At 46.1% G+C, this 26,022-nt stretch overlaps 2 protein-coding genes across 2 annotated transcripts; both read left to right on the top strand.

Moving 5' to 3' along the window:
* The first annotated feature begins 615 nt into the window (after nucleotides 1-615).
* Nucleotides 616-1,554, top strand: LOC128847279 (olfactory receptor 11A1-like). Its single transcript, XM_054046667.1, has one exon. It carries the CDS (start codon nucleotides 616-618, stop codon nucleotides 1,552-1,554), a length of 939 nt encoding a protein of 312 aa, XP_053902642.1.
* A 17,225-nt stretch (nucleotides 1,555-18,779) lies between these two features.
* LOC128847281 (olfactory receptor 11L1-like) lies at nucleotides 18,780-19,718 on the top strand. The gene has a single exon (XM_054046669.1). It carries the CDS (start codon nucleotides 18,780-18,782, stop codon nucleotides 19,716-19,718), a length of 939 nt encoding a protein of 312 aa, XP_053902644.1.
* The last annotated feature ends 6,304 nt before the right edge of the window (nucleotides 19,719-26,022 follow it).

The following is a 26,022-nucleotide window of genomic DNA, read 5'->3' as shown; positions in this document are numbered from 1 at the left end:
GGCACCTGCTGTCTCAGAGCTGGGGAAGAGAGCGTCTCTTCTTTCCCATTTATTGCATGGGGCTGGGAACGGGGCAGAGGGTGAGAAGAGAAACAGATGCATAGATGGGCAGAGTTTAGTGGGGCTGAGAATATCAGGGGAGCCAGGTGACCAAATCCCCTTGATTTTTCAAGTGTCTAATTTCTTTAGGTCCCTTTGAATATCCCAGCCTCAGAAAAGACTCAGGGAGTTTAATTTAAAGAGGAGATGAACAAGGTGGGACATGCGAGAGGTTAAGGATTAATGAATGGGACAGAGAAACTCCATCAGGTGAACTACATACCAAGAGTGACCCAATCAACTTAACAGACAACACCTTTAGCACTCAGACATGAAACAATTTTCTTTTTACACAATGTGTATTTGTCTCCTGGAACTCACTGTCATAAGAGATCATTGAGTAATTCAGGAAACTGAATAATGTGGCGAGCTATAGGCGCCTATCTGCAATTTTGGGTGCCTAAATGCCTCTGGATACCTGTGGATACCTGTTCTTCTGCACTTGGTTAAGCTGATGGGATGTTTGTGCCTTTGAAAATCCCGTTTCTGAGTTTTAGTATTTTTATTTGTACCTAGATGCACCTCATAGAGAAAGCAGAAGAGGACAATCAAACGGTCATCACAGAATTCATCCTCCTGGGATTCGGGAATCTCCCTGAACTGCAGATCCTTTTCTTCCTGGTTTTCCTAGTGATCTACATTGTGACCATGTCCGGGAACATCCTCATCATAGCGCTAGTTGTGGCTGATCAGCACCTTCACACCCCCATGTATTACTTTCTGGGGAACTTGTCCTGCTTGGAGACCTGCTACACCTCCACCATTCTGCCCAGGATGCTGACCAGTCTCCTGACTGGAGACAGAACCATTTCTGTCAGTGGCTGTTTTGCACAGTTTTATTGCTTTGGTTGTTTGGTAACTACAGAATGCTATCTCCTTGCAGCGATGTCTTATGATCGGTATTTAGCGATATGCAACCCCCTGCATTATACAGCCCTGATGAACGGCAGGTTGTGCCTCCAGCTAGCAGCAGGGTCGTGGATAAGCGGATTTCTAACATGTGTAATAACGATGTGCTTTATGTTGCAATTAACATTCTGTGGCCCCAATGAAATTGACCATTTCTTTTGTGATTTTTCTCCAATGCTAAAACTCTCCTGTAGTGACACCAGCATGATCACACTGGTTAGTTTCATACTCGCCTCCATAAACACGCCTTGCCCATTTCTATTAACTGTGACATCCTATGTTTGTATCATTGCTACTATCCTGAGAATCCCTTCCACCACCGGGAGGCAAAAGGCCTTTTCCACCTGCTCCTCTCACCTCATTGTGGTTACAGTTTTCTATGGGACCCTAATGACTGTGTATCTGCTACCAAAAACCAATACACTGAAAGCCCTGAACAAAGTATTCTCTGTCTTCTACACAGTCCTGACTCCCATGCTCAACCCCCTCATCTACAGCCTGCGGAACAAAGAGGTGAAGGAGGCCCTGAGAAAAGTCATCAGTTAATAGATGTTCCTCAAATGAATTCAGATGGAGTCACTGATCTGTGAAGGAATCTATCTGGCTTAATGAGCAAGAAAGTTTACATCTAGTAGGGCCCTATCTCATGCCAATGGGAACTGCTTTGGGAAATGTGAGAACATACTACGTTTTGGGATGATGACATTCCCATTCATGGATAAAGCTAATACTTGCTACTGCCTTCACTGGAAACCTGACTGTCTTGCGCTCTACACTCCACATGGTGACATTTGAGATTTCAGATATGTTTCATTTATTTCTCTGTTCTCTCTGATTTGGGAAAATGCCACATTCTACTTGGCACTGGCCTCAGATCCCTCTGGGTGGAATTAGTTGGTTCAAATATTTTCTCTCTCCTTGACGTCCTGGATTCCCAAAAGCTCCATAACTTTATATCTGGGAAGATTGTACTGTGTGTCATCTTGCAATGGGTAGAAGGAGTGTAAGGATGTCCCTATAATGCAATGTAAGCCTAGGGTCTGTGGGACTTGAACCCGTAGGCTCAGTGAGTGTAAACCTAGGCTTGAGTGTCCAAAACTGAATATTAAGTCTTGGTTTAGAATTTCTGGACCCGGGTCTCACACCAGTGCTCAGGCATCTACGCTGCACTACGCAGACCTAAGTCAAACCAGGCTGTGCTAGGTCTTCAGCTGGCTAAAGAGAGAGCCTCTCCCCACAGGATACTTGAAAGAAACTGGAACAAAGGACAGTGACTGCAAGGGTCATGAGTGATTACTCAGGACCCAGGCTAAAGGGAGATTAGTCTGTAAAAGGGATCATTCTGGAACTGGTGAGGATCTTATCTGTATTCAGTTTGATTAGACATAGATTTGCGCGTTTTATTGTATTTTGCTTGGTGACTTACTTTGTTCTGTCTGTTACTACTTGAAACCACTTAAATTCTACTTCCTGTATTTAATAAAATCACTTTTTACTTATTAATTAACTCAGAGTACGTATTAATACCTGGGGGAGCCAACAACTGTGCATATTTCTCTGTCAGTGTTATAGAGGGCGAACAATGTATGAGTTTACCCTGCATAAGCTTTATACAGGGTAAAACATTTATTTGGGTTTAGACCCCATTGGGAGTTCGGCATCTGGGTTTTAAAGACAAGCAGACTTCTGTTACCTGCTTTCAGGTAAACCTGCAGCTTTGTGGCAAGTAATTCAGACCCTGGGTCTTTGTTGGAGCAGACTGGAATGTCTGGCTCAGCAAGACAGATGCTGGAGTCCTGAGCTGTCAGGGAAAGCAGGGGTAGAAGTAGCCTGGGCACTCAGGTCGCAGCTCCCAGGGTGGTTTCTGTGATCCAACCCGTCACAGTCAGTGTTTGAAGAACTTGTCTTGCTTGTGCTTTCACTTCTGTTTCAGGGAACGGGCAGAGCTTCCATGAGGCGCTGGTGGACGTTTTGGGGGCATTTTCTGACCTGCAGAAGAAGGCACCTGTTGGAGGAGGATAGGGTGATACAGACCTGGCAGACTCAAACTGGCTGATGCTGCTCATGGCTCTTGGGAGAGCCGCTGATGCCCCCTGTGTAGACCGGTGCTTCTGGAGCAGGGCCACAAGAGCAGACTGGTGGGACCCCATCGTCATGCAGACCTGGGATGACCAGAACTTGCTCGTGAAGAAAGCTACATTTCTGGATCCTTGTTAGCAGCTTGCCCGGACCCTTCAGCACCACAACACATATGCGAGGGAAGCCATTCCTGTTCAAAAGTAGATTGCTATACCCCAGAGTCCTACAGGTCCATTGCTAACCAGTTTGGGGTTGGAAAGTCGACTGGAAGGTAAAGTGGTGGCCAAGGTTTCTGAGGCAGTCAGGTGTGTGGTTTATCCAAAGGTGGGGGCATAAACAATATCCCCAAAGTAAGTGCTGGCTTGGAGAAAATGAGGTTTCTCCACTGCACTGGGGCCATGATTGTATGTATTCAAGGAGCTGGAGTACATACACTGCAAAAGATACTACTCCATGGGTATGCAGGCCCTTGGGGACCACAGAGGCCAAGTTATAGACGCCAACGTGGGCTGCCCTGGAAAAGTTCATGATACCAGGGTTTTCTGTCAGTCAGGCGTCTATCTTCATGGACAGGCTGGAACACTATTACAAATGACAATGTCATAAATGGAATCACTGTTCCTATGGTTATTCTAGGGGATCCCATGTACCCCCTTTTGCCTGGGCTTATGAAACAGTATCCTGATCAGAGTCCATGGCAAAAGAAGGCTTAATAATATTCCCCGCAGGTGTAGAATGGTGGTTGAATGTGCGTTTGTCAGATTGAAATCCTCAAGCCTGAGTCTGAGTTTGGGCTAACATTGCAGTGTAGACATTCCCTAAGACCCAGTGCGTCAGACCCAAAACAGATTAGTGGTTATCAAAATAAAATAAATGATGCGAGTGATTTCAGTTGACACAACCTCTTTGCTACAACAGCAACAACACAATCAATGTCAAATAAAAAAGCAGCAGGTAGGTGTGGAGGAAATGGTACTCCTGGCATATTTGAAAAGTGCCAGCATCTTTCATCCTGAAGCACATTGGGTAAAATTTCCAAAAGTGTCTAGCTCACTTAGAATCATAAATCTCATTGACTTTCAATGAGACACAGATACCCCTGTCCTTAGGTCCTTCTGAAAGGGGAACGCAGGCTTTGAAGTCACTTTGGTGCTTTTGAAAATTCTACCCATTGAATAGTACTTTAATCCGTAGGCCTCTGATTCAAATGAATACACAGGAAGTAATTGAAGGCAGGACAGTAGTTGAGCCACTGAGGGTCGTCTACACGGCAGCTGAAGGTGAGCCTCCCAGCCTGGGTAGGCAGACTCGTGCTAGCAGGGCTTGTGCTAGTGTGCTAAAAATAGCAGTGCGGACGTTGTAGGGTGGGGCCAAGCCAGGGTGACTAGTAGGGTGACCAGATGTCTCGATTTTATAGGGACAGTCCCGATTTTTGGGTCTTTTTCTTATATTGGCTCCTATTAACCCCCACCCCCATCCCGATGTTTCACATTTGCTGTTTGGTCACCCTAGTGACTAGCCTGAGCCTCCCCTGAGGTGAGGAATGTCATTATTACCTGAAGAAAACCTTGTTATGGTTGAGTTAAAAAACTTATTCTAACTGATGTGTGAACATCCCCTTCTAGTCACATAACTGTCAGGATGAGTTAATCAGAAGCCCCCACCCCCACCTAAGACAAAGAGGTGTGTGAACTTTCCCAGGAATTTGACTGAGTGGGCAGAAGGATTTTGCTGACCATGGGTGTGTGTGAGAGAGAAGAGAGAATGCACAGGACAGAGAGAGAGGGAGCCTGAGGGAAAAAAATCAAGGAAGCCAAGCAGTAGCCCAATGCAAGCCTGGGAGTGTTTGGGTCGAACGAGGTGACTAACGAGACTAGGAGTGGTCAGCAAAGAAGCTGCTCCTTTTGTTCTTGGTTCCTCATGCATTCAGAGAAGTCGGACTTTGTACATTCCTTTTCAACAAACGAAATTGGATCAAAGAAAATATCAGACTCCATCAATTTCTACTTCTAACTGGGACATCCCCACGGCTCCAAACTGTGACTAGTCACTTGGGTCAAAAAGGGGTAACGATATGCAGTCTCTACCCGGCATGGAGATACACATTGTGTTTGGGGAGGTTTGAACCCTAATGCCCTCAGCATCTACTCAGGGTCGTCTTGTTTTTGCAGCAGCATAGTCTGAGTGTTTGTGTCTGTCTGATTCCTAGAGAAAAACAACCTGTTGCTTAGAGTAATACAGATTATCATCATTGCCTATGAAAACTCTGGTTATTCTTGTTAGCCATACAAATGTCCAGTCCTGCTTTGATGACTACAGTCTAATCACATATAATGGAAAAAGGTATTTATTGGTTTAGAATTTGCCATTTTTAAATTTTATTGTATATCCCTGTGACGTTTCTTGCGGTGCCTGGGATTGTGCAGCACGCACTGACACCTCCCCTTACCATGGGAAAGGCAAGTCTGTGCCTGTCAGGGGTCAGCTCCCTGAATATTATTGTCATTTTTGGTGTAAGGGACCATTTATCGCAAAGGCAGGCTTACTTGGGTGGCAAGACAGACTGGAGTGCCCAAGGGGACCATCTGTGACTCCATATTAAGGTGGTTGTCATGCTTGAGGAGTTCCCATTTGATATTTGGTTGGTGAAATCTAAGTCTAGAACTCACAGCCAATGTGGGGGTTGTGCCCTGCTTCTAAATAGTCTGCCTTGAGGTTGGTACCCATGCTCTTCAGCCACTCCAGACAGCCTGACAGCCCTTCTTCCCCTGTCATAGGGGATGGCATGAGTGAGTCTGGTGGTCTTGAAAAGCCTGAGCTGCCACAGTGTGACAATACTCTCCTCTGTCTTCAGCAACTCAGGGGCTGGAAAAGGGTGTGAAGTGGCCATTATAATTTACAAGTGTGGTATTCTGTCGGAGGAGTAGAATCAGTGTTTGAACATAGGGCCAGGGCAGGGAGCACCAGTCCACTGCCGTAACAAGGCAGAGTGGGAATGTGTGGTGTGGGTATTTTAGAGTATCGCACAAATAGGGCAGAGTTAAGGTTGTGTGGACATTTATCTCCTCTGTGTATTTCCTGGTTCTCAAAAGTCAGTTTTGCTGAATTCAGCCTTTGGGAAGGGCCCAAGATATCACCGGGCACCTAAACTCGGCATTAACAATTTATTTTTTTTTACATTTTATTTCCTAGTTTTTTAAACAGAAGGAGCAATGTTTGTTAGTGGGAGTTACTGGCCAGTTAGACAGCTGTCATTCTCACATAGGTTCGTAGTTGATGAGCTACAGTGGCTTGGTAATAATCAAATGACCTAGCTTTTATATTGTGCTTTTCATCAGCAGCTCTCCAAGAACTTGACATCATTATCCCCATTTTCCAGAGGGGAAACTGAGGTACAGAGCAGTAATGTGACTTGCCCATGGTCATCCAGCAGGCCAGTAGCAGAGCTGGGAATAGTCCCGGTCCAGTGGCTGGATGAAGATGACAAGAATAAAAAAAAATCCCTCCACCACTCTTCAGCCTTCCTCAGAGCCCACATTTCATGGTCATATGGTAGAGGTGGTGTCACCTCGGTTCTTTAGTGCAGCTTTGTAGGAAGCTGAATGTCCTGATGTCCCCAAAGAAGCCACTGAAAGGCCCAAAACACAGCAGCAGCTGCTGCCATACGAGTGCCCACATCTTTCGAGCATCCTCCAGCCCAGACTATGATGCTGCCCAAGGGTATGTCTACACTATGAGAGTCGTTCGATTTTACTTAAATCGAATTAGTGGAACCGATATTACAAAGTCGAACGTGTGTGTATCCACACTAAGAACAGTAATTCGACTTTGTGAGTCCACACTAACGGGGCAAGCGTCGACATTGGAAGCGGTGCACTATGGGCAGCTACCCCACAGTTCCCGCAGTCCCCGCTGCCCATTGGAATTCTGGGTCGAGCCCCCAATGCCTGCTGGGGAAAAAAATGTGTCGAGGGTGGTTTTGGGTAACTGTCATCATTCAACCGTCACTCCCGCCCTCCCTCCCTGAAAGCGCCAGTGAGCAATCAGTTTGCGCACTTTTCTGGTGAATGACAGCGCGGATGCCACAGCACTGAGAGCATGGAGCCCGCTGCGACCATCGCTGCAGTTATGGCCGTTGTCAACACCTCGCACCTTATCATCCACCTTTTTCAGAGGCAGATGCTGAGAAATCGGGCGAGGAGGCTACGGCAGTGCGGTGAGGACATGAAGTCTGAGAGTGGCACAGACCTCTCGCAAAGCACGGGACCCCGCGCCGTGGATATCATGGTGGCAATGGGTCATGTTGATGCTGTGGAATGGCAATTCTGGGCCTGGGAAACAAGCACGGACTGGTGGGACCGCATAGTGCTGCAGGTCTTGGATGGATCACAGTGGTTGCGAAACTTTTGCATGCGTAAGGGAACTTTCCTTGAACTTTGTGAGTTGCTGTACCCTGCCCTGAAGCTCAAGGACACCCGGATGCGAGCAGCCCTGACTGTCCAGAAGCGAGTGGCCATAGCCCTCTGGAAGCTTGCAATGCCAGACAGCTAAAGGTCAGTTGCGAACCACTTTGACGTGGGCAAATCTACCGTGGGGGTTGCTGTGATGCAAGTAGCCAATGCAATCATTGAGCTACTGCTCTCAAAGGTAGTGACCTTGGGAAATGTGCAGGTCATCATAGATGGCTTCGCCGCGATGGGATTCCCAAACTGCGGTGGGGCTATAGATGGAACTCACATCCCTATCCTGGGACCGGAGCACCAGGACAGCTAGTACATTAACAGAAAGGGCTACCTTACAATGGTGCTGCAAGCACTGGTGGACCACAGGGGACGTTTTATCAACATCAACGTCAGATGGCTGGGCAAGGTTCATGATGCTCATGTTTTCAGGAACTCTGGTCTGTTTAGACGGCTGCAGGAAGGTATTTACTTCCCGGACCAGAAAATAACTCTTGGGGATGTGGAGATGCCTTTAGTGATCCTCGGGGACCCAGCCTACCCGCTAATGCCCTGGCTCATGAAGCCCTATACAAGCACCCTGGACAGTGAAAAAGAACTCTTCAACTACCGGCTGAGCAAGTGCAGAATGGTGGTGGAGTGTGCTTTTGGACGTCTCAAGGGGAGATGGAGAAGCTTACTGACTCGCTGTGATCTCAGCGAAACCAATATCCCCATTGTTATTGCAGCTTGCTGTGTGCTCCACAATCTCTGTGAGAGCAAGGGGGAGACGTTTATGGCGGGGTGGGAGGTTGAGGCACATTGCCTGGCTGCTGATTACGCCCAGCCAGACAGCCGGGCAATTAGAAGAGCTCAGCGGGACGCGCTGTGCATCTGGGAGGCTTTGAAAGCTAGGTTCCTCAGTGAGCAGGGTAACCTGTGACTATTAAGTTTGTTTAAAGAGAAGCTGAACCTGCCCCCGTTTCTTTACCCACTTAATGTTGACTATCCTCTCCAGCTACATACCCCCTTCACCCCGTTGCCCCCCTTCCAACACACCTTTAAAAATAAAATAAATGAACTTTGTTCATTAACACTGTTTTCTTTATTAAGGGTTTCGTGGTAAAGGGTTGAAACTGGGATGCAGACTGTGGTGGGGAGCAGGTGTAGTGATGGAAAGGACGCTTCTAAACTTGAGGAATGACAGGCTCCTGCTCCTAGAGCGGTCCGCAGTGGTGGACTGGTTGTTTCAACGGAGCCTGCCACCCCTCCTTTTTGGGACTCTGTGTGTGGGTGCTATTTGACTTTGTGGCGGGGTAGAACGGTTACAGATCCCCTGCTGCTAACTGCCCTCCCGCGCCACAAACTCACATAGCCCCCCACACAGAACATGAAAACCACCTCCCAGACTGACCAGGGTGCCTAGTGACTGCAATGTGTGTGCGACCTGCTGCTGAACCTGCCCCCGTGTCTGTACCCTGGTAAAGGTGACTGTCCTCTCCAATTCCCAACCTCCTTTCCCCCCTTCAAACACACTCTCCTCTAAAAGAATCTGACGGAAACTGTAATTAAAAGAAACATATTTTTTATTAACAACTGCACAGGTAGGGGATGACACTGGGACGGGGGCTTGGGTGAGGTGCTTTTGGAGTGAAGGAAAGGACTTATCAAAACTTTGGGAATGAGAGCCATCTGGTACTTGAGCAGTCTTCAGGGGTGGAGTGACTGTTTTCACGGCCCCTGCCGCCCCTCCTTCTTGGGACTTTGGGTGCGGGGGGGATGGGACTTTGTGGCGAGGGAGGGCGGTTAGAGATAGACTGCAGCGGGGCTCTGTCCTCCTGCCTCCGGTCCTGCAGAACATCTACAAGGCGCCAGAGCATGTCCGTTTGCTCCCTCATTAGTCCAAGCAGTGTTTGAGTCGCCTGCTGGTCTTCCTGCCGTCACCTGTCCTCCCGTTCGCTGTGCGATCGCTGGTATTGTGACATGTTCTCCCTCCACTGAGTCTGCTGTGCCGCCTCGGCTTGGGAGCAGCCCATAAATTCGGAGAACATCTCATCCCATGTCCTTCTCTTTCAGCGCCTAATCTGCGCCAGCCTCTGGGAGGGGTATGCAGGGGTAGGTCGAGAGACACTCACAGCTGTGGGATGGGAAAAAGGGAGTGAATTCCTCACAAAGATACATTTTTGTGAACAATGAACATAGTCTTTCTCTGTGAACAAGACCATGCACATCACTTATCACATGCGCACTCAGGACAAGGTCAAATTTTCGGCCTTCCCATTCAGTGCCTGGGGTCTTGGAGTACAGATCACACAAGTGGGGCAGGACAGCGGAATTCGGGTAGCAAGCGGACATGGTAAGCCATAGACTTTTGGCTGCTGAAAGCTTAATTTATAGCAGTGCCCTACTTTCACGTTCAAATCAATGCCCCTAGCGTTGGTCAGTTCCTGCTGCTGGCAATCCGGCCAGCATGAATTCTGCCCCTGTCCCACCCCCCTCGCGGCTGTCCCCGGGAAAGATCCCTGTATGCTGCCCCTGTCCCGCCTCCACCGCATGGCTGTAAACCGCCGGTTACAGTTATGTAAAGGAACAGGCAATCAGTCCAAATACTAACATTCCCCTAATTTAAAGCAGGTCACCATGAGTGATATCACTCTGATGAGGATTTTGGACACTGAGAAAGACCGCATGCTGAGTGAATGCCAGCAAAAACCAGGGCAGTATGCGGCCATGCTGTGTGAGGCACTGATCCCAGAGTACTTGCTGCTAGCCTGGCGCGGAAAAATTTCCTATCATGGAGGACGCAATAAGGCCACTCTCCCCAGGAACCTGATGCAAAGGCTTTCAAATTACCTCCAAGAGAGCTTCGTGGAGATGTCCCAGGAGGATTTCAGCTCTAACCCCGGACATATTGACACAATTTTCCAGTAGCTGCACTGGCAAGGACTAAAAAGTAGAGCACCTAGGGCAAACTAATCATGAAAAACCGGACATTTTGAGATACTTTTGCAGTAGTTGCACTGGCAAGGACTACAAAGTTAAGCGCCTAGGGCAAAGTAATCATGAAAAACCCATTGTTAATATTCCATTCCTGCTCTGTTCAAAATAAATGTTTACATGTTTAAAACACTTACCGACTGATCATTCCCCTGATTCAGGGTCATGGTTAATGCCTTGGGAGCATTGGTAGGGGATCTCTGTGAGGGTGATGAAGAGATCCTGGCTGTCAGGGAAATCAGCGTTGTAAGCGCTGTCGACTGCCTCGTCCTCCTCATCTCCTTCCTCATCTTCCCCGTCCGCGAACATCTCCGAGGAAGCGGCTGTCAACAATACCCCATCATCAGAGTACACGGTCAGTGGTGGAGTAGTGGTGGCAGCCGCACCTAAAATGGAATGCAATGCCTCATAAAAATGGCATGTCTGGGGCTGGGATCCAGAGCATCTGTTTGCCGCTTTGGTCTTCTGGTAGCCTTGTCTCAGGTCCTTGATTTACATGCGGCACTGCGTTGCATCCCGGCTGTATCCTCTCTCCGTCATGGCTTTGGAGATCTTCTTGTAGATCTTCGCATTCCGTTTTTTTGATCGCAGCTCCGAAAGCACGGACTCATCGCCCCACACTGCGATCAGATCCAAGACTTCCCGATCAGTCCATGCTGGGGCCCTCTTTCTATTCTGCGATTGCATGGTCACCTCTGCTGGAGAGCTCTGCTTCGTTGCCAGTGCTGCTGAGCTCGCCACGATGTCCAAACAGGAAGTGAGATTCAAATTGGCCAGACAGGAAAAGGAATTCAAATTTTCCCGGAGCATTTCCTGTGTGGCTGGTCACAGCATCCAAGCTTGGGCTGCTGTCCAGAGCGTCAACAGAGTGGTGCACTGTGGGATAGCTCCCGGAGCTATTAGCATCGAATTCCATCCACACCTACCCAAATTTGACATGGCCATGTCGAATTTAGCGCTACTCCCCTTGTTGGGGAGGGGTACAGAAATCAATTTAAAGAGACCTCTATGTTGAACTAAATAGCTTCGTTGTGTGGACGGGTGCAGGGTTAATTCAATTTAACGCTGCTAAATTCAACATAACCTCCTAGTAAAAAGCAACAGAGGGTCCTGTGGCACCTTTGAGACTAACAGAAGTATTGGGAGCATAAGCTTTCGTGGGTAAGAACCTCACTTCTTCAGAAGCAAGTAATGGAAATCTCCAGAGGCAGGTTCATAACCTCCTAGTGTAGACTAGGACAAAGTATTTGACAGCTGCCACCCGCTCAACATACAGTCCACACAGATTAATACAGAGTTGGTTGTAAGCTGGAGCTCGAGGCTGCTCGATGGTAATGGAGTTAACTTTTATCCAGCCACGGTGCGGCAGCTCCACCCTGTCCCCGACGTGGGGATTATTGGCACCATCTGGCTGGCTTCGAATGGACTGAACTAAAAGCTCAAAGCAGAACCTCCTCCCTTCTGAAACTGGTGCTAGGAAGTCAGATGGAAAACTGTTTTGTTGGCCATTATCCGAGCAGCTCTGCTGTACAAGACACTGGGGTCAGATTCTGATCTCCACTACCCAGCCACCCCCGGGTCATTCTGAAGTCACCCCATCATCATGTAGATTGAGACTCTCATCATGTTAGTTCACGCAAGTTAAAATCCTATCGTCAGCTCAACTTTCAACACAACCAAACCAATCCCGTGCATCTGCACAGACGCACGTGTAGACGACGGGGCTGTATGGGGCGGTTCTCAAAGTGCCTCAGGAGCACAAGTTCCCCCATTAACTTTCAATAGGGCTGGGATTTTAATGGGTTTTGGGTATCTAATGCCCTTAGCCTAGAGGGTCTCACAGTTCATCGCTAATGTGGGCTGGGGTGGCTGCATGGCCGAAGTGAGACTGCTGTCTAGACCTGTCCTTGGGGGACTGGGGCACTCAGAAGCTCCTAAAGTGCGATGATGGGAGCACAAGTCCCTGTGACTCTCACACAGCAGGTCTGGTTCAATTTCAATTTTTTTTTTTTAATTTAAAAACTAGGACTGTCAGTCGCCATTAAGCAATTAATGCAAAACAAATTAACTAGATTTAAAAAAATAATCGCGATTAATAGCAGTTTTAATCGCACTGTTAAAGAAGAATAGAATACCAGTTTACATTTATTATAAATATTTTTGGATGTTTTTCTTCATTTTCAAATATGTTGATTTCCATTATAACACAGAATACAAAGTGTAGAGTGCTCACTTTATATTACAGCAGTTCCCTGCTAACGCCAGTTCTCACTTTCAGGTGACATTGTGAATAAGAAGAGGGCAGCATTATCTCCCCTAAAAGTGAACAAACTTGTTTGTCTTAGTGACTGGCTGAACAAGAAGTAGAACTGAGTGGACTTATGGGCTCTAAAGATTTACATTGTTTTGTTTTTCCGTGTAGTTATGTAAAAAAACAAAAACAAATCTGGAACTATAAGTTGCATTTTCACAATAAAGAGATTGCACTACACTACCTGTATGAGGTGAATTGAAAAATACTATTTCTTTTATCTTTTTTACAGTACAAATATTTGTAAACAAAATAATAATATAAAGTGAGCACTGTATGCTTTGTATTCTGTGTTGTACTTGAAATCAATATATTTGAAAATGTAAAAAAACATCCAAAAACATTGATAATAAATTGTCTCTTTCCAGAGAAGACAGAAGGAATGGTCTGTGCCCCAAGGAGATCACAGTGGTTTAGACTGAGCGTTTTTTTTCTTTCTACTCAGCTGAGCAGGGGAGCTGGAGGGAGAGATGGCCGCGGTTTCACAAACTTCCTGCTTGCAAACTTCCTCACCAGATACTCGACCCTGCAAGTGTCACACTTTCCCTTTATCCCATTTTTCCTGGGGAAAGCCAGCTTGTAGATTTTTAAAGTAGAAAAATTCCATTGTGACATTTAGTCTGACCTCTTGCATAACACAGGCCAAAGAAATTTTACCCAACGATTCCATCACCAGACCCATCGCTTGTCATTGAGCTAGAGTGGTTCTTGTAGAAAGAGACTTCCGGTCTTGATTTAAAGTCTCCACGTGATGGAGAATCCACCACAGCCCTATTCCAGGGGATAGTTGCCTTCACTGTTAAAAATGTGCGACTTCTTTCTAGTCTGTATTTATCTTGCTTCAGCTTCCAGCCACTGGCTCTTCTTATGCCTTTATCTATGAGATTAAAGAGCCCTCTGCTATCAGAGATCTCCTCCCCAGGTAGGTACAGCTAGACACTGACCAAATCAACTCTTTGTTAAGATTTTGTCACGGCCACTGTGTTAAGTTAAATAGTTTGTGGTTCATAATTCTCTTACTGCAAGGTAACTTTTCCATCTCACAAATCATTCTTGTCGGTGCTCTGAACAATGTACCATGGAATGTGGTGCATTCTTCATCTCTTTGAGTCTTTATAACAATATTGGAGTTTCTGATTAGCAGATACGCTCTAGATAGGACCAAATTAGATGATTTATAGATTTAAAGGCTAGAAGGGACTTCCATGAATTAATTTAACTTCAAATACAATGGCTGTGATTGAACTGGAGCAGATCTTGTAGAAATATTTGATTTAAACATTTCCAGTGATGGAGACACCACTACAACCCTTGGAAAGTTGTTCCAATGTTTTATTACCCTCCCTGTCAAAAATTTCCACCTTATTTCTAATCTGAATTTGTCTAGCTTCAACTTCCAGTCATTGGCTATTGTTACACCTTTGTCTGCTAGATTGAAATGTCTCTTATTATTCAATTTCTGTTCCCCATATATGTACTTCTAGACCGTGGTCCAGTCAACGCTTAACCTTCTCTCTGTTAAGCTATATAGACTCATACAGATCAATCTATCATTATCAGGCATGTTTTCCAACCCTTGAGGGAAAGAGAGAGAGAGTACAGGTGTGGAGAGAGAGCGAGATTCGGAGATGGATTAACACAAACAGGGATTGTTAGACAGACATTTCTTTAAGGGAAGTAATTCTGTGGCCAAGACTTTCAATTATGGGAGTCTAAATAGGCTTGTAAACTGGGACTTTCAAATGGGCCTAAAGGAGCACTAAATAAGAAAATATAAATGACCATGGATGGACAAAAATGAGGAAGTCAACAAAAAGCTGGCTATCCTCCTTAAAGTGCTTTGCTGATTATATTTGTCTGCCATTGACTATCAAGGCAACTATGGAGCATTCTCAGAGTCCTTTAACCAAAAATCCTGAAAACATAAGAGCCTTGACAGTCTAGAGAATTTTTAAGTTTTGTCTTTTTCTTGAAACAGTCTGTGCTCCTATCAACACTGGCTGGGATTTTCAGAGAGGCCTGTGGGCGTTAGGTGTCTGAGAGGAGGTCTACACATAAAAGGCTGCACCGATTCAGCTGCGCCACTGTAGCGCTTAAGTGAAGATGCTCCTACATCGACGAGAGAGAACTCTCCCGTCAGCGTAGTTAATCCACCTTCCCAAGAGGCAATAGCTATATCGACGGGAGAAGCTCTCCTGAAACACCTAGCACTGTCTACACGGGGGTTAGGTTGGTATAACTACGTCACTCAGGCATGTGGATTTTTCACACCCCTGAGCGACATAGTTATACTGATATAAGTCTGTAGTGTAGACAAGACCTGACTGTCACTGAAATGCAGTAGGACTTGGGTGCCTAATACTCTTAGGCAGAACTGAAAATCCCAGCCTAGATCTCAGATAGTTGAGTGAGTCCAGTAACCTAGTTCAGCCTGAAGATGTGGTCTTGATGCAATAATCACTGCGTGCAATTCTCAATAATATTAGAATGTTGTTTTCTTTAGTTTTGTTAATTGATCTGTTTGGAAATGCAAAATATAAACAATTCCTCCATCACATTACTTTAGATATGATCATCACAAGCAGTCTCCAGGGTCATTCCTCTGTCAGCAACACACAGGAGAGGCCGCTTTCTTCTATAAAGCCCACAATAACCAGAGAAAGGGTAAGGAAGGTTTTGCATGCTGGAATAAGCAGGGTCGCAGGACCCATCATGAAAATGGACAGGTCTTTACAGAGAGAGTGAAAGTGCCTAAAGAAAATGAAGACAGGAGAGTGATTGATGGTGGAAACTGCATCACAATTCCCCAAACCAGCCACCATTGGTACACTGGTCACTCCTCGCACACCAGTACATTGATCACTCCTTCATACTCACAACTAAAGGTAAATGTTAGGACTGGGAGGAAATTTTCCACCAGAACTTTTTTTTAATTTAGTTCTTCATGGAAAGTGTCTGTTTTCCTCCATTTTTAAAAAAGTGTTCTTCAGAAAACCCTAACATATTTTGGTTTCTGATGGAATTCTTCTGGTTTTCAGCAACTTTCAGCACAAATTTTTCAGTTTTCAGGTTTCTGAAGAAAAGATGACAATTCGCATGAAGGGGACGGGGGACTTTCAACCAGACCTAGTAAATGTAATCATTATTGGGGAAAATCCTGGGGAGTCTTTATTCACCTTTTGCTCAGTCTGTAACCAACACACTTCCATTGTTCTGGGTATATGGGAATTTTCACTGAGTGAAGGCTGATTAAGGACTGTAGACCATGCAGAGTACTACTAAGAAAACAATTGAAATACAAAGGCTCTATCAGTTGGTCTGTCTGTCTCTCTCTCTTGGTTTCTGAACATTTCCCATTCTATCCTGTCCCAGACAGGGTGTTTCAGTGTTTCTTTGATTGCCTGCATTTGATTCCTCTCTATGAATTTTTGCCCTTGCTTTTCAGCCCACTGTTGGTCTTCAAGCTCCTTTTTATGCTGTGGATGAGATATAGTGACTGGGTGGGAATTGTTTCCCGTGTAACAAGCAAACTCATCTGCTCTGTGCTTCCATAAGGAAAACAAATCCTTGTGCTCAGGTGGCTCATGGCTAGGCTGTGGCTTGATGCACCTTCTCTACGTGAACTGATCACTCGGACACATTTCAGCTGACTTGGTGTTTTAGTGATCGTTTGAGTGAAACTGGTCACAGTGATACATTACGGATCTAGTGTATTGCTAATTTGTCTCTTTATTTCTCTAACACTGGAATACAGAGGGTTTTTTATATTGCCTTTTCGGATGTGTTACATAAATAGAGCTTGTTGGACATTTCTTGTCAAAACAGTTTTTTTGTTTTGTTTTGTTTTGTTTTTATGGAAAATTGGGTTTTCAAATTAAATGAAATTTTTTCATGAAAAGTGTCTGCTTTCCCTGGAAAATAGCACGTTTTCATTAAAAACAAAAAACAAAAAACAAAAACAAAAAAAACCACTTTTTGGCCAAAACCCAAAAACTTTTCAGCCAAAAACTGAAAAATATTGGGTCAAAAATCAAAAGCTTTCAGCTTCTGGTGGAAAATTTTCAGTTTTCAGCCACAAAACTTTTATTGTCAATTTTTTTCACAAAAAGTCAAAAATTTCTGTAAAGAAAAGAAATTCCAGTCACCTCTAATGTTAAAGAGAGCTGTTCCACACATCTCCCTCTATCTGTCTGATGTCACTCTGTCTGTCTGCATATGTCTCTCTGTGCCTGTCTGTCTGTTTCTCTGTTTGCCTGTATCTTTCCCTCTCCTTCTAAGGCATCTGTGGTATATTGAAAACTGTTATATGCTGTCACTTTAAATTCTTAAGAGTTCTCCTGGTCCTGTTTACAGACCAGGGGGCTTTGTAGGGAAGCATGAGATCAGTGTCTTTCAGCAGTCAGTCTGGAAAGAGCCAGCCAAGAGCAATGTGGGGTGAGTTTGGTGTCTCTGCCTTAGGGAGCAGCCTGCTTTTCTCTCTCTGGTTTTGAGTTTTGTGCATTAAGGTTTTGGATTTTATGCAATAAAGTCATGTTACATTGCAACCTTCCAGAGAGAGTATTTGATGTTTTAATCTAACTTCCTTGTTTGTATCCTGTGAGCATAACAGTACCCAGGGCGATTCCCATAGCCTTTATCTCCCATCCCCCAGCCCTTTAGACAGGGCTTGCATGCCTTCCTATCTCCCTGACAACTCACCTCTTTCACATGGATTCTCACTCCTTTCCTCAGTTGTTTCTAAAATGTCCCCCTAAAGTGGAAGCTCTGTGCATGTTCCTGACCCTGTAGCTGCTGGTTGTCTCCAGCAGAGCCTTTCCTCCACTGACCGGAGTGTCAGCTGAGAGCTCTCAGCAGCTGTCAGGAGGCATTGAGCACTGCATCATCTCTTTGCAATGTTCTTTGAGATTACAAGGTAGATCAACCACACCTACTCCTCTGTTTATCCCATTTCTGAATGTAGACCCCCAATTCCCATTAAAATAAAATGAAATAATATATATTATAATATATAATATATAATTCAGTACAGCAAGTCTGTTATTTAAAAAAAAAATACATAGCATGTAGGATGTACATAGACTATAATTTACAGCTCCTGGTTCTGACCTCTCCTGGGCAATGGGAGGATCTCCGGCAGAAGTTAATATTGAGAAAAACAGTTTGTGAGATCAGAATAAGACCTTGTTGATTTATTCATATGAAGGAAGGTTGTGAGACTGTTACAGCCATTCATAGAATATCAGGGTTGGAAGGGATCTCAGGATGTCATCTAGTCCAACCCTCTGCTCAAAAAAAGACCAATCCCTAACTAAATCCCCAAATGGCCCCCCTCAAGGATTGAGCTCACAACCCTGGGTTTAAGCAAGCCAATGCTGAAACAACTGAGCTATCCCTCCCACCTTTACTCACTCTCAGCCCCACTGACCATTTTTACTGTGGGCTAAAACTTCCCAGTGGCTAGCATCCTTTGAAGAACAGCAGATCCTTTGTGGCTCTGCATAACTTGAATTAAGGTCCTGACTCAGCAAAGCCCTCAGGCTCAGATTTATAAAGCTATTTAGGGGTTGCTGAGCTCAGTGTTGCAACAACGCCTAACTGATTGAGGAGCCTAAATTCCATTTTCAAAAGGGATTTAGGCATGGAGGAGTCTAAATCCTATTGGCTGTCAATAGAATGTAGACTCCTTGGTGCCTAAATCTGGGAAAATGTGATTTATTTGGGCATTGTGATGCTGTGTGCTGCAGAACCTAAATAGCTTTAAAAATCTGGCCTTAAGGCACCTTGGTTTCCTAAGTAATTTTGAAAATCCTACTAGGTGCCTATCTGCAACATTGGGTGCCTAAATGCCTTTGAATATCTGTCCTTCCGCATTTGCTTAAGTTGATGGGATGTTTTACCTTTTTAAAGTCCCATCTCTGAGTTTTAGTATTTTTATTTGTACCTAGATGCACCTCATAGAGAAAGCAGAAGAGGACAATCGAACGGTTATCACAGAATTCATCCTCCTGGGATTCGGTAATCTCCCCGAACTACAGATCCTTCTCTTCCTGGTTTTCCTAGTGATCTACATTGTGACCATGTCCGGGAACATCCTCATCATAGCGCTAGTTGTGGCTGATCAGCACCTTCACACCCCCATGTATTACTTCCTGGGGAACTTGTCCTGCTTGGAGACCTGCTACACCTCCACCATTCTGCCCAGGATGCTGGCCAGTCTCCTGACTGGAGACAGAACCATTTCTGTCAGTGGCTGTTTTGCACAGTTGTCTTGCTTTGGTTATTTGGCAACTACAGAATGCTATCTCCTAGCAGCGATGTCTTATGATCGGTATTTAGCAATATGCAAACCCCTGCGTTATGCAACCCTGATGAACGGCAGGTTGTGCCTCCAGCTAACAGCGGGGTCTTGGATGAGCGGATTTCTACTTTGTGTAATAATGATGTGTTTTATGTCACAATTAACATTCTGTGGCCCCAATGAAATTGACCATTTCTTTTGTGATTTTTCTCCTATGCTAAAACTCTCCTGCAGTGACAGCAGCATGATCACACTGGTTAGTTTCATACTCGCGTCCCTAGACACGCCTTGCCCATTTCTATTAACTGTGACATCCTATGTTTGTATCATTGCTACTATCCTGAGAATCCCTTCCACCACTGGGAGGCAAAAGGCCTTTTCCACCTGCTCCTCTCACCTCATTGTGGTTACAGTTTTCTATGGGACCCTAATGACTGTGTATCTGCTACCAAAAACCAATACACTGAGAGCCCTGAACAAAGTGTTCTCTGTCTTCTACACAGTCCTGACTCCCATGCTCAACCCCCTCATCTACAGCCTGCGAAACAAAGAGGTGAAGGAGGCCCTGAGAAAGATCATCAGTTAATATATGTTGCTCAAATGAATTCAGATGGAGTCACTGATCTGTGAAGGAATCTATCTGGCTTAATGAGTAAGAAAGTTTACATCTAGTAGGGCCCTAGCTCATGCCAATTGGAACTGCTTCGGGGAATGTGAGGACATACTACATTTTGTGTTGATGACATTCCCATTCATGGCTAACGCTGATACTTGCTACTGCCCTAATTGGAAACCTGACTGTCTTGCGCTCTACACTCCACATGGTGACATTTGAGATTTCAGATACATGTTTCATCTATTTCTCTGCTCTCTCTGGGTTGGAAAATGCCACATTTTACTTGGCACTGGCCTCAGATCCCTGTGGGTGGAATTAGCTGGTTCAAATATTTTCTCTCTTCTTGACATCCTGGATTCCCAAAAGCTCCATAAGTTTATATCTGGGAAGATTGTACTGGTCTTCCCATTTGTTGTACTACATGTAATCTTGTGATGGGTAGAAGGGGTGTAAGGGTGTGCCTATACTGCAATGTAAACTTAGGGTCTGTGGGACTTGAACCTGTAGGCTCGGTAGGTGTAAACCTAGGCTTGAGCATCCACACTGAATATTAAGCCTAGGTTTAGAATTTCTGGACCCGGGCCTCACACCAGTGCTCAGGCATCTACGCTGCACTACGCAGACCTAAGCCAAACCAGCCTGTGCCAGGTTTCCTAGCAGCCACCCCTGCGGGTAGTCATTCTAGCCCTTTGTGGTGCCCTGTGGGAAAACTTGACTGTCCATCCCGCGGCACTTTACCAGAAGCTATCGCAGCCTGCCAAGACATCGGGCCAAGTTGTCTTTTAAGTCTGTACACACCCGGCAGCCGGAGCCAGCAACAGGGAGGAGTCAGTATTTGAAGCACTTATCTTGCTTGTGCTTTCCCTCCTGTGTCAGGCAATGGGTGGTTTCCATGAGGCGCTGGTGGACGTTTCGGGGGCATTTTCTGACCTCCAGAAGAAGGCACCTGTTGGAGGAGGATGAGGGTGATACAGACCTGGCAGACTCAAACTGGCTGATGCTGTTCATGGCTCTTGGGAGAGCCGCTGATGCCCCCTGTGTAGCATCTGGAGCAGGGCCACGAGCACAGACTGTTGGGACCCCCTCATCATGCAGACCTGGGATGACCAGTACTTGCTCATGAAGAAAGCTACATTTCTGGAACCTTGTAAGCAGCTTCCCTGGACCCTTCAGCACCACAACACATACACGAGGGAAGCCATTCCTCTTCAAAATTATGTTGCTATACCCCAGAGTCCTACAGGTATGTTGCTAACCAATTTGGGATTGGAAAGTCGACTGGAAAGTAAAGTGGTGGCCGAGGTTTCTGAGGCAGTCAGGTGTGTGGTTTATCCAAGGTGGGGGCATAAACAATATCCCCGAAGTAACTGCTGGCTTGGAGAGAATGGGGTTTCCCCATTGCACGGGGGCCATTATTGTATGTACTCAAGGAGCCGGAGTACATACACTGCAATAGCTACTACTCCATGTGTATGCAGGCCCTTGGGGACCACAGAGGCCAATTTATGGACGCCAACGTGGGCTGCACTGGAAAAGTTCATGATACCAGGGTTTTCTGTCAGTCAGGCGTCTACCTTCATGGACAGGCTGGAACACTATTCCAAATTACAATGTCATAAATGGAATCACTGTTCCCATGGTTATTCTTGGGGATCACATGTACCCCCTTTTGCCTGAGCTTATGAAACAGTATCCTGATCACAGAGGCCCTGGCAAAAGAAGGCTTAATTATCTTCTGAATAGGTGTAGAATGGTCTTTGAATGTGCGTGTGTCAGATTGAAATCCTCAAACCTGAATCTGAGTTTGGGCTTACATTGCAGTGTACACATTCCCTACAACCCAGTCCATCAGCCCCTAAACAGATTAATGGCTATCAAAATAAAATAAATGATGTGAATGATTTCTGTTGACACAACCGCTTTGCTACAGCAACAACAACAACAAAATCAATGTCAAGTAAAAAAACAGCAGGTAGGCATCGAGGAAATGCTACTCATGACATATATGAAAAGTGCCAGCATCTTTCATGCTGAAGCACATTGGGTAAAATTTCCAAAAGTGTCTAGCTGACTTAGAAGCATAAATCTCATTGACTTTCAATGAGACACAGATTCCCCCGGCCTTAGGTCCTTCTGAAGGGGAACTCAGGCTCTGAAGTCACTGTGGTACTTTTGAAAATTCTACCCATTGAATAGTATTTTAGTCCTTAGGATGCTAATTCAAATGAATACACAGGAACTAATTGAAGGCATGACAGTAGTTGAGCCACTGAGGGTACGTCTACACGGCAGCTAAAGGTGAGCCTCCCAGCCTGGGTAGGCAGACTCATGCTAGCAGGGCTTGTGCTAGTGTGCTAAATATAGCTGTGTGGATGTTGTAGGGTGGGAACAAGCCTGGGATATTAGCCTGAGCCTCCCCTGCCATGACGAATGTCGCTATGAGCTGGACGAAACCTTGTTATGGTTGAGTTAAAAAACTTATTCTAACTGATGTGTGAACATACCAGCTTAGGAAGCAGGTGCTTGGGGCGGCCAAAGAAAAGGGGCGGCACGTCCGGCTCTTTGGCCGAATTGCTGCCGAAGAAGAAAGCGGTGTGGCTGAGGTGCCACCAATCGCGGCTTTTTTTTTTTTTTTTTTTTTTTGCCGCTTGGGGCGGCAAAAACCCTGGAGCTGGTCCTGGTCAGGATGAGTTAATCAGAAGCCCCCTCCCCCACCTAAGACACAGAGTTGTGTGAACCTGCCCAGGAATTTGACTGATTGGGCAGAAGGGTTTGGCTAAGCATGGATGTGTGTGAGAGAGAAGAGAGAGAAGAGAGAACACACAGAACAGAGTGAGAGAGCCTCAGGGGAAAAAGCAGGGAAGCCAAGCAGTAGCCCAGTGTGAGCCTGGAAAAAGTGAGCATTTAGGTCGAACGAGGTGACTAACGAGATTTGGGGCGGTAAGCAAAGAAGCTGCTCCTTTTGTTCTTGGTTCCTCATGCATTCAGAGAAGTCGGACTTTGTACATTCCTTGTCTATAAACAAGATTGGATCAAAGAAAATATCAGACTCCATCAATTTCTACTTCCAACTGGGACATCCCCATGGCTCCAAACTTTGACTAACCACTTGGGTGAAAAAGGGGTAACAATACGCAGTCTCTACCCAGCATGGAGATACACATTGTGTTTGGGGAGGTTTGACCCCTAATGCCCTCAGCATCTACTCAGGGTCGTCTTGTTTTTGCAGCAGAATAGCTGAGAGTTTCTGAGTGTTTGTGTCTCTGTCTGGTCCCTGGAGAAAAACAACCTGCTGCTTAGAGTAATAGGAATTATCATCATTGCCTATGAAAACTCTGGTTATTCCTGTTAGCCATACAAATGTGCAGTCCCGCTTTGATGACTAGAGTCTTATCACACATCTTGGAAAAAAGTATTTATTGGTTCAGAATTTGCCATCTGTTAATTTTATTGTATGTCCGTCTGACATTTCTTGTGGTGCCCGGGATTGTGTGGCACCCACTGACACCTGCCCTTAGAATGGGGAAGCCAAGTCTGTGCCTGCCAGGGATCAGCTCACTGAATATTATTGTGATTTATGGTGTAAGGGACCATCTATCGCAAAGGCAGGCTTACCTGGGTGGCAAGACAGACTGAAGTGTCCAAGGGGATTGTCTGTGACTCCATGTTAAGGTTGTTGTAGTGCTTGAGGAGTTCCCACTTGATACTTGGTTGGTGAAATCTAAGTCTAGAACTCACAGCCAAGGTGGAGGTTGTGCCCTGCTTCTGAACAGTCTGCCCTGAGGTTGGTACCCGTGCTCTTCAGCCACTCCAGACAGTCTGACAGCCCTTCTTCAGTAGCATAGCTAGTGGGATGCAGGGGAAGCAGCCGCTTCCCCTCAGGACATTTTTCAAAAGCGGCACTTTAGTGGTTACCTTATATGGTGCCAGCGGGTGGGGACTGCTTCTCTCTGAAGGGCAGCACGGGTGGAGGAGTCATGGGGGGGGCGGCGGGCACATCCGGAGGAGCACACCAGGTGGCCAGATAGGGAGCGGGGATGGGCTGCACTGCTGGGCCCGTTCGGGTCCGAAGCGCTCGGGTCAGGCCGGGAGGAGCATGTGCAGCGGCGAGGGGCCGGGGGGAGCATGTGCAGCAGCGAGGCTGGGCTGGGTGCATGCTGCCCAGCAATAGGGGGGCCAGCGGGAGAAGCGGAGAGTGATACCAGACACCTCTGTGTTCTTGGGGAACCAGGGTGCAGTATTCAGCCGGACTCATGAAAGACACCCCCCGACCCCCAGCCTCTGCTTAAACCAAAACCCATCAGAAGAAGAAAACTTGCAGAGAGCAATGAAGGGCGTTGGGAGACACACCTAGACCTCTCCTGACAAGGGTGACAAGATTAAGACATCTCCATTAGCATACAGAATGGAGAGCAGAGACAACTCCCCTAGCCTCATCTGCATAAAAGATGGGACAGGAAGACATCTCAATTTACATACAGAATGGAGAACACTGAATTCTGGGACCAGAAAAAGCAGGGAAACACTGCATCATGGGAATCTCTGCTCCAGATGCTAATGAACCTATGTCTGCACACACCCAGCTCAGCAATTATCAGACCAATTCTAGTAATGAATCCTTAATTGATATCCAAATACTGAAGCAGCCTAGTTGCATTGTGAGCTCCCTGGAAGAAAACACCAGCCATAGCCAAGACTGATCAGCTCCTATTGTCTAGTCTAAAGAAAACCTTTGAGTCATCAGTTTACCTATAAACAAATCTAGTGTTCTCCCATGAACCATTGTATTTTCTCTACAAAAATCCCTACTTACGCTCTAGTCAGGGTTCTGATGCTTAGATCCAAACTAGGCATCAGTTCCACTAGAACTCCATCATCTCCTCACTGATCGTGCTGGGGACTCTGCCTGTCTCCAGCATTCAGGACACTCCGCTACCACCATCACCTGGGAACCCCGACCAGTTCAAGCCTTATGGAGTGGGTAAGATCCCCTTCTCTTTCTCTCTGTTTTCCTTTCTACCTTAGGTATTAATCTTTAATAATGTATTGTGACAGACCCAGACCAGTGGGGTACAGGAGTCTGGTAGAGGGCAAATATACTGGTCACTGGATGAGTAGTTTTCTGTTCGCTGAGTGACCAGAGCAGGGGCTGCACTAGAGTAATCAGGAACCTGCTAGAACCAGTTAAGGCAGGCAGGCTAATTAGGACACCTGGAGTCAATTAAGAAGAAGCTGCTAGAATCAATTAAGGCAGGCTAATCAGGGCACCTGGGCTTTAAAAAGGAGCTCACTTCAGTTTGTGGTGTGAGTGTGAGGAGCTGGGAGCAAGAGGTGCGAGGAGCTGAGAGTGTGCTGCTGGAGGACTGAGGAGCACAAGCGTTATCAGACACCAGGAGGAAGGTCCTGTGGTGAGAATAAGGAAGGTGTTTGGAGGAGGCCATGAGGAAGTAGCCCAGGGAGTTGTAGCTGTCATGCAGCTGTTACAGGAGGCACTATAGACAGCTGCAGTCCACAGGGCTCTGGGCTGGAACCCGGAGTAGAGGGTGGGCCCAGGTTCCCCCCAAACCTCCCAATTGACCTGGACTGTGGGTTCTTCCAGAGGGGAAGGTCTCTTGGCTGTTCCCCAACCCACATGGTGAATCTCTGAGGCAAGAAAATCCGCCAATAAGTGCAGGACCCACCAAGATAGAGGAGGAACTTTGTCACAGTATGTTATGTTGGTTTAGCTCTCCTTGTGTAGTTATCATTAGTATTCAATAAATAACTTTTATGGTTAAGTTGGTTCCTTCTCTCTCTCTTGCTGAACTTTACTCTTTTGTGTTTTTAGCTTCCCCCATTCACTCTATAGCAACGCTTCTTTTACCTAAGCTAAAGATTCCTGCAACACCCAAAATACTTTGCTCATCAAGTAGGTTACTCCCCCTACTTGTATTGGGGGAGTGGGACATGCTGAAACTGGGACGCATAAGGGTAACAGCTTGAAAGTGCTGCTTCCTCCAGCCCAGTGACTCCAGAGACATATAAGGGGTCAGCTTGACAGTGCTGAGTGACCTGGTCTGCTCAGACTTGCTCTGTTAATGTATGTGTGGGTGGGTATGTGTTCATCGGGTTCTGGGGTGGGAGTAACCCAGCCCTTGGGACCCTAGGTCTTGCAGAATAGCTCCATTGGGAGGGGACTTGCAGAAGGGAGAAGTAGAGCTCCCTATGAAAACACAAGTGACCCAAGCAGTACATTGACAGGATTACAGAACCCCCTTCCCCAGAGGAGTAACCT

This window comes from Malaclemys terrapin, chromosome 13 (genome assembly GCF_027887155.1).
Source record: "Malaclemys terrapin pileata isolate rMalTer1 chromosome 13, rMalTer1.hap1, whole genome shotgun sequence".
Taxonomy (NCBI): Eukaryota; Metazoa; Chordata; order Testudines; family Emydidae; genus Malaclemys; species Malaclemys terrapin.
The sequence above is the reverse complement of the archived record's forward strand: the minus strand, read 5'-3'. Positions and strand labels throughout refer to the sequence as shown.

Excerpts from the sequence above, each read along its gene's own strand:
- LOC128847279 (XM_054046667.1), top strand. The coding sequence starts at position 616 with ATGCACCTCATAGAGAAAGCAGAAGAGGACAATCAAACGGTCATCACA.
- LOC128847281 (XM_054046669.1), top strand. The coding sequence starts at position 18,780 with ATGCACCTCATAGAGAAAGCAGAAGAGGACAATCGAACGGTTATCACA.